The sequence below is a fragment of the Schistocerca cancellata genome, chromosome 4 (assembly GCF_023864275.1).
Source record: "Schistocerca cancellata isolate TAMUIC-IGC-003103 chromosome 4, iqSchCanc2.1, whole genome shotgun sequence".
NCBI classification, from domain to species: Eukaryota; Metazoa; Arthropoda; class Insecta; order Orthoptera; family Acrididae; genus Schistocerca; species Schistocerca cancellata.
Genome location: NC_064629.1, coordinates 217,027,097 through 217,036,467, shown reverse-complemented (window position 1 = coordinate 217,036,467; position 9,371 = coordinate 217,027,097). Strand labels below are relative to the sequence as shown.

The window sequence follows — 9,371 nt, the reverse complement described above, 5'->3', positions numbered from 1 at the left end:
GACGATCAATCAAGGCAAAAGGCCTTTCTGTGGGAGCTTGTGCACAACAATATGGGGACTAGTAGGAAGATGAGTTAATATAGATCTATGGAGCTTTCAGAATTTCATGACCACAGTGGTGGAGCTCTTGTTAGAGGATACAACAGCAACACAAGGATTGTTTTACTAAGGTCATTAATAGGTATATAGTCCATAGTCATGTAGGCTTGTGTGTGTGTGTGTTTGTGAAATCTTAGGGGACTTAACTGCTAAAGTCATCAGTCCCTAAGCCTACACACTACTTAACCGAAATTATCCTAAGGACAAACACACACACACCCATGCCTGAGGGAGGACTCGAACCTCGGCCGGGACCAGCCGCATGTTGGCTTCATTGCCAAAGTATTTGAGTAAGGAAGACAAAACCAGATTAGAGTTGAGGAATCTTTGGAATTCTAATGTGGATTAATTGTATGCTTTCAACCTTTATGATGACTGAATGAAAAGTGTAAGCCATATACAAACACAAAATATGTACAGCGTAACTGCAGTTATCTCCAGTATAGAAATTACTTGTCACAAATGGGTATATTTCCTCTCAACTAATTAAAATTCTCAGTTGCACACATGGGAATTACAGCACAATAAACATAACTGTTCCAATCTTGCAGGAAAGTGTTACAAAATGAAAACATCAAAGTAATTGTGTCATTAGATGAATTTGTCCAAAAATTTTCATTTCCTTGGGTATTCAATTAGGACAATACACTTTAAATAGTGTTTTAGGTGATATTATTAAATTTTTGAAATTCTGATTATTCTATCTGTTTTGAGTTTTAAAATCAAAACAAAGTTTTTTCATTTATTAGTGGCTATTTTGCTCCTCACATATAAATTCCTTCCAGAAAAATAATACAACAGACGCAGTTCCTAATATTAAAAGCTGTAAATTATCTGGGAGACACTGAAGACTTATTTATTTGCTCCTCTAGTATCAACATTGTGAGGCTGGGTAATAAAGAATTAAGACTTTCTTCCATTCTAAACCAGCACAATCTCTTGCATAACCTAGGTAAAGTGTATGTTGAGTCTCAGATTCTAGTAACAGAGTTATGACAAGTTGACTAATGATATGATTAAATAGGACAGGGGAAACTACACTGGCCATGGCCAGGTATGTGGATCACGTGGCAAACAGCAAGCACCAACAATGTAACCAGTCATTACAAGTGAAATATCTTTACCAGAACAGAAGTTTGGGATTAATGTTTTATCATATAAAGTAAATACTTGTAACAAATGTATGAAAAGCATCATTCAATGCATATTGCGAATAAAGATGGGAATTAAGAAGCGGAAAGGAGAAATCCAGTGCCAGCACACAATCTACAAATATTGAAAATGTTTCTATTTAATAACACTTAAAATTGTGTCCTTGTTATATTTTATGAAAACATATCTTTTAACCAAAGGCTGTTTAAAGTATTTTCATCACTTTGAACAGAACATTTCATATTTCCCATCTTCACAAAATTAAAATCACACAACTGATTTACACAAAAAGTGCTTGTTGCAGATTAAACTCAAAACAGTATAGATACATGTATTATTCATCAACCAGTGACTTATTTACCAATAATGAGAGAACTACTAAATAGCTCTTATCCTTGTTATCAAGTCAGTACAGCTGACAAATTTTAATGCTTTCAATTGTGTTTTCTTGTTTATATATTCATGATGGCTAGTAGATAAAAAAATATCTAGTCGCCACAGAGAAGATGAACTTACCAACATAACACAAAAAGTTTAGAAAAAAACTTTATAAAGCGCTGACGTGCACAAACATGATAAATAGCTACCAACATCTGTTTCAACTCAAAATTTCATTACATTTACTTCAGTCAAAATAAAATATTTTCTTCCAAAGATTCATAAACACAGATAAGTAGCACTGTTACTGTTAAAAATTATTTCTAATATATCACTACAAGTTACAGTAGTGGGAATATTAACAACAACAAAAAATTGTGACAACTGTCAATAAATATGAGTATCAATTACAGCAGCCCGAGTTTTAACACAGAATGAAAAACAGCACTGCTAACTGTCAGCATGTTAACAATGGTAACAGTAACTACGACATTTTAAAATAAAAAATAACACATGATTACAGAAAACAAAATTTTTGAACAATGAACGCAAAGAATATGGAAAGAGTCCACTGATTGTTTTAAATGTATTAGCAGTAAGAAGCAACTAAGAGCCATTTGTGCTTGCAACTAAAATTTCCTAAGAGGTCACACTTAATAAAGTGATGTATATGTATTGTCTCTCATATTTTTGTACATTATAGCCAGCTCTGACTGCCTCATTTTGAGTGAGTGATATCTTTCCATACTCCACATACCAGTTTACAACAGACACAAAGACACAGTTTTTCTGGAGTCAGTTCTCAAATTCATTTAATCGTGATCTTACAGCATTTTCCAAGACTTCTAAGCTGGCATAATCAAGTTCCTTTATGAGCAGCAGGACAGCGGAAAGCACATTTGTATTCTGAAAAATGCCCAAAAATTAATTACTCCAAAAGTAATTTAATTAGATACACTATTTAAATATCAGTACCACAACAGCCATGTGACACAGTTTCTGAGTAATGGTAATTCTTGTTTGCCGAAGAAAATATTGCTTATAGTATACTGTTCATATCTCACACCATGTATTCTGATGGTACAGATTAAAATGGAAAGATTTGTCAGTGTACACTCTTTGACATAAAACCTGGCCAGCAGTCAGCTCCCACAGAGTCCAAGACTGCACCAGCTGTGACATGCCCACTCTGATAATTCTCTCTGTCTGGCTGTCTGCACAATCTGGAAACACTGTAAGCAGTGGCAGCTCCTTAAGGAACTCTTGTCTCCTATTCAAGTTGTTCTCCTTCTACACCCAGATCTACTGGTACACAATGTGTCATCTGACTGCAATGTCGTGGTCGAAACCCTCATTGCCTAAATTTTTTATAGCGCCTTTTGTCTGAATGCTGTGGTCCTGAGTGTAATGGAAGAACAGGTACAATGTATTTCACTTTCTGACACATCCATAATAACAGCTCCATCCAATAACATTTTTGAGACAGATTTCTTGATGGGCTGTCTGCCTTTGAATGCCTATGTGTCAGGCCTCTCCAGGACCACACTTTCTAGCACCTGGTGGCAGCAGCTGCCACAGCGGACCTAAGCTCCTTCACCCTGTGTCGAAAGTGTCAGCTACTGTTCCTCTCTTTATTGTTGTTGAATGATGCTCCACAAAAAGTGTCTATGATTTGCATTTCATGCTCAACAGTAATGGAGGTAGACGACCCACTTTTATATGGTGAGTATTGTATTACACCAATACGCAAAACACGAGTATGGCTCAAAATTAATTTTACAGTTTGTGATCCAAACAGAATACCTCACTAAGTTGTCTAACATTAATAATAACATCTCCTCTTTTTTCCTTTAGAAGCAACTCTTCATGCAATTTTTCGTTGGGAATCCTTATCTTTTTGTGAGGCCACAGTGAGCAAATGTAGTGTAATGGGTTTTACTGTCATTCTTTGATTCTTACAGTAAATGTATGCAGCTAACTGTGTAATACCTTGCTGTGCATTCTCTATAGCAATGAAGGCACGCTGCACATTTTGAGGTCCATGTATGGAATCACGGAGAACTTAACGCTGATCAAAAGTAATATTTAAGATATTTAATTACACTTAAATGAACAAAACTGAAGCTCCCAGTGTGAAAGGGAATTGCTAATGCCGGTGTCAGCAAATGTCTATGGGTGTGCCTAATTGCTGTTACACAGATCGAGCACAGAGGAACTATATTCATTTCATAACTATTCCCCAGATATATGGGTACTATGTAATGAACAAAAAAATTTTTGTGACTGACAGTAGAGTCAAAGTTCTTCAGAGATGTTTGTCTAGTGGAGAAGCTTGGTATTCAGAAATCAGATACATACATAAACATTAACACAGCTTATTGACTTGAGCTACAGAGAAGACTTAATATGTAAAGGTTTTCTTCACATTTTTTTACAGAATATCTTCAAACAATTTGCAGCTCCATTAATTAAAATGGAAAATAGGAATCTAGAATGCACTTGTCTGCTCAGAAACTACAACTGAGAACCCACGTTACCCTTGCATCACAAGACACATGTCGAACCACTGAGCAAATGAGACCCTGTTGGGAGCCAGTCTCTCTTGTTGCTATGTTTGTTGCTGAGGCACATACCACATCGATAAAGATAATAAAAGTTGTTACCTATGTGAAGTACGGCATTCTTGGAGTCCAAAAATTAAAGTTTGCGTCTCAGTGTCTTATTTTACATGAGAATTAAGTAGCATACGTCAATGAAGTGGAGAAGAAATGCCAAGTGAATTTATTGTAACAATTCAGGACCACATGTGGAAGTAAATGGACTGTCACAGGATTGTCAAATATTTGCAACCATGTTTGCTAGTCTTAGCTGAGCTGGAGGTAGTTGTGTAGTGAACTTGTCTTGTTCATCTTACAGAGCTCTCAGAGGGGAGGCACAAGAGCATTTGGTTTTTATGCAGCATTACCTCCTGATACTTTCTAAATTCCTTCCAAGCTACCTATATTTAAGGCTTTCAATTAGATTTAATATAAAATTTCTCATTTTTTAAGCTTTCAAGTGTGGAAGGGGGCTGTTAACACCAGTGTTACATAATTTCAGCAGGGGGATAGCAAAGTCAGAGGTATAGTTTCCACTCAGGCAGTGTACAGCATGTGAAATATGGACGTATGTAATTTTTCATCATGATATATACAAACAAATAAAACACTTACTCCAATGGTCTGCACCAAAATCTTGTTTCAATGAAATAAAAAGTAATTGGAAATCTGCCTTCCCCAGCACACTATGAAACTGTAAGATACCAAACACTTTGCACCTCAAAATCAACTGTGTCTGCCTGCAGACTTGTACCACCTACAAAATGAATTTCATGGCTATCATGGGAATGCAGAAGCATGTTGGTGAAGATGGCAGCAAGAAGAAAGGTCGTTAACTAATTATACAATATAACACAGTAATCAATTCATGTGAAGAATCATGAGAGAAGAAAATGAAAATTGTGTTGATTAACACAGAAACTAAACTGTAAATGTGGGCAATGTGCAATTCTGCATCTTCATATGCTTATCACCTCCAGATATACCATAGGTAATGCATACTAACAAGCTTCTTCATTGTTTTCATGATTTGTTGCACCTTGTTTGACACAGAGATTATGAACAAAATATAGATTATTGTCACTGACAGTTGCTTTGAATCTTTTAAGAGACTTTCTCTTGTTTCTTCGGTGATGTAATTTTGTATCCATGAAGCAGACAACTATGGCTACTCCTGTGAGGTTGCTAAAAGACTTATGACATGGTGGGTTAATATTCATCACTTACTTGTGACAGATAGCAGCTCAGTTAAAGTAGCAGCAAAAGGATGTGAGAAGACACAGTTTTTGAAGCAAATTTGGAACCGATTTCAAAAGCAGCTACCATTTCAGAAAGTGAATACTTTACAAATATGAGGACAAGGCACTGCTGCAGTAAACCCTCTATCATTGTCATAATTGTAGCTGAAGTAGATAGCGCGCAACATCAGAGGTGAGAGTAGGGGTAGCTTATGCTTGAAACGACCATTCATTATACAGTATTAATTTGTTGTTAAAACTATTATTTATGTTATTCATTTCTTGCCCACCCCTGTTTGATACCAGTGTACATCACTAGTGAATCTAGAAGAATGGGAAGACGTTTTTCAACACAGAATACAACATTTACCTTGACATCTCAATTCCAGAGCAGTAAGAAAAGCCCAACAATAAAAGATGACAATGGCAAGATGGTGACACACGCAGAACTTTCCAACAATGTCTGTTGATTTAACATGGTGATGACACAGAAATTCGTGTTGCAGTATATTACTTAACAGTCAAGTATCTAGTATGACCTCTCCCACTGCTACAGGTAACACTGAATTTTTGACCACGACTACTGTTTACCATTGGCTCAGTTGCTGGTTATAGTGTTACAGCTGTAAATGGAAGATTATGTTTGATAATTTTGTTCTGCTGCTATCTGAATGAGTTATGGCAACAGATAAGGGTTTCTCATTGCTTTTATTTACACAACTACTTAAACCAACATGGAAATTCCAGGTAATCAAGTGCACGTTTCACTTGCGACATTCGCTTTGAGTACAATTCGTAAGCCTTCTGTCAATCTCGGTCCAATACCTCAGGGGAGCAGGCATAATGGTTTGCTTTATGCGTGCCAAGCAACAAAACTTTGATACTATCCATCATTTAGGGACATAGCATGAAGGGAACATTATAAAAGCAATGAACAAGCAAGTTAGTGTGCATTACAAGTAGAGATCTCAAGCAGAAAAACATATGAAGGTGCACAATTGCACATTGCCAGCATTTAAAGTTAAGTTTGTGTGTTAATGAACATAAATTTCATTTTCTTTTCTTCTAAATTCTCAAATGAATTTATTACTGCATGACATTAAACAATTAGTTAACTGCATTTCTTCTTGCTTCCATCCCCATCAACATGCCTCTGCAGTCTTATTCTATTTGTATGTGGTGCAAATCTGCATGCAGAGACAGTTGATTTTGAGGTGCAAAGTGTTTGGTATCCTACTGTTTCATGATGTGGGGGAAGTCAGATTTCCACTTACTTTTTATTCCACTGAAACAGGTTTTCAGTGCAAACTATCAAAGTAATAGTTTTATTTGTTTGTATTTTGGGGAAATTGTAATCATGATGGAATATTACATACCTCAATATTTCACATGTTGTATGCTGTCCAAGTGGAAACTAATATCATAAATTTAGACAACATTGTCTGTGGAGCGCAGTGATCCAGTGCTATACTTAAAACAGCAGCCTGGATTGCAATGAAATTTTTTGATCACCTGGTTTTGGCTTGTGTTAACACAAGCCATCCTCAGATTTTTTGTTCCCCCAGGGCTGATACCATGAGATTGTACACTAGTATCACGTGAAAAAATGAGGAGCCACCAGTGCCAGCCATAGGGGGCCAACAAATTTGAGGATGGCTTTAACATAAGCTGAAACTGGTCATAATAAACAAATGTTATTGTGATCTCAACTATTGCTTTAATCAATTCTATTTGGGACATGCTGATACTTGCTGCCGCATTTTATCTGACACATCACTTTGTGACTTTTTGCAAGACATCAGCTATTAGCAGCATCTCGTTAAATCGGTGGTTCCATACATTTTGTGATGCAAGGGCAGTGTGAGTTATCAGCTCTAACAGCAGTGTAGAACAGTGCCCTCTAGATTCTTATTTTTGGTTCTATTCAGTGGAGCTGCAAACTGTTAGAAGAAATTCTTTAACAAAATCTGAAGAAAACCTTTACACGTTAAGTATTTGCAGAAGCTCAACTCAGTAAGCCGTGTTAATGGTCATAGATATCTGATTTGTGAATACCAAGCTTCTTCACTGCACAAACATACCTGAAGAACTTTGACTTTACTGTCAACAAAAAATAGGATCCCTATGTCAGGGAAATAGTTGAAGTGAATACATATCCTCTGTGCTAGATCTGTGTAACAGCAATCAGACACATTCGTAGATGTTTGCTTACACTGGCATTAGCAATTTCCTTCCACTCTGCTATCTTCAATTTTGTTGCTTTTAATCTAATTCAATACATTAAATATCACTTTTGGCCAGTATTATGTTCTGCATGAATTCATTCATGGACCTCAAAATGTGCAGAGTGCCTGCATTGCTACAGAGCATTCACTGTAAGAGATTCACGCAGTTTATCGCATACATTCACAGTAAGACCTTAAACAATGATACTGTTACTCATTATGGTTTGATGAAACATGAGAATTCCCAATGAAAAATTGCGTGGAGAATTGCTTCTAACAGGAAAAGGAAGGAGATATAAAGCATTAACAACAACATTAAACAAAACAGTGAGGTATTCTGATTGGATCACAAATTATAAAATTAATTTTCATCCATATGCATGTCTCGCATATTAGTTTAATACATTACTCACCATATAAAAGTATGGCATCTGCCACTGTTACTATGGGGACTGTTTTTTAACTAAGTACTGTTTTGAAATTAAAAAAAAAGACATGCTAAGATATCTCAATAATTTTATTTCTACATGAAAGCCTGTACCTTAATCTACTTTTCTACATAATTTCTGTCAATATTGAGGCACTTGTCATAACGTTGTACCAATTTTTGAATACCCTCCTCATAGAAGTCTGCCGCCTTACTTGTTAATCCCCATGCACACTGTTTTGACTTCGTCATCATCTTGAAGACACTGACCGCCCAGGTGTTTCTTCAAGTGCAGGAACGGATGGTAATCACTGTGCTCAAGATCGGGGCTGTATGGAGGATGATCTAGAGCTTCCCATCGGAAAGATGTGATGAGATCTTTGGTCTGATTCGCCGCATGCGGACGGGCATTGTCTTGCAGCAAAACGATGCCCTTGCCCAACTTCCATGGACTGTTGCTTTGATGCTGTTGTGACATAGGCCACCCATGATTCCAGAATGAGATTTTCACTCTGCAGCGGAGTGTGCGCTGATATGAAACTTCCTGGCAGATTAAAACTGTGTGCCCGACCGAGACTCGAACTCGGGACCTTTGCCTTTCGCGGGCAAGTGCTCTACCAACTGAGCTACCGAAGCACGACTCACGCCCGGTACTCACAGCTTTACTTCTGCCAGTACCTCGTCTCCTACCTTCCAAACTTTACAGAAGCTCTCCTGCGAACCTTGCAGAACTAGCACTCCTGAAAGAAAGGATATTGCGGAGACATGGCTTAGCCACAGCCTGGGGGATGTTTCCAGAATGAGATTTTCACTCTGCAGCGGAGTGTGCGCTGATATGAAACTTCCTGGCAGATTAAAACTGTGTGCCCGACCGAGACTCGAACTCGGGACCTTTGCCTTTCGCGGGCAAGTGCTCTACCAACTGAGCTACCGAAGCACGACTCACGCCCGGTACTCACAGCTTTACTTCTGCCAGTACCTCGTCTCCTACCTTCCAAACTTTACAGAAGCTCTCCTGCGAACCTTGCAGATCTAGCACTCCTGAAAGAAAGGATATTGCGGAGACATGGCTTAGCCACAGCCTGGGGGATGTTTCCAGAATGAGATTTTCACTCTGCAGCGGAGTGTGCGCTGATATGAAACTTCCGGGCGTGAGTCGTGCTTCGGTAGCTCAGTTGGTAGAGCACTTGCCCGCGAAAGGCAAAGGTCCCGAGTTCGAGTCTCGGTCGGGCACACAGTTTTAATCTGCCAGGAA

The 9,371-nt window shown here is 37.9% G+C and overlaps 1 protein-coding gene across 1 annotated transcript in view; it reads right to left on the bottom strand.

Moving 5' to 3' along the window:
• Nucleotides 1-779: 779 nt before the first annotated feature.
• LOC126183667 (uncharacterized) overlaps nt 780-9,371 on the bottom strand; it is a 313,457-nt gene continuing 304,865 nt past the window's right edge. The window contains exon 11 of the mRNA XM_049925820.1: nt 780-2,535. Coding sequence (XP_049781777.1) covers nt 2,425-2,535 — 111 coding nt within the window. The 3' untranslated portion in view covers nt 780-2,424. The remainder of the gene's footprint in view (nt 2,536-9,371) is intronic.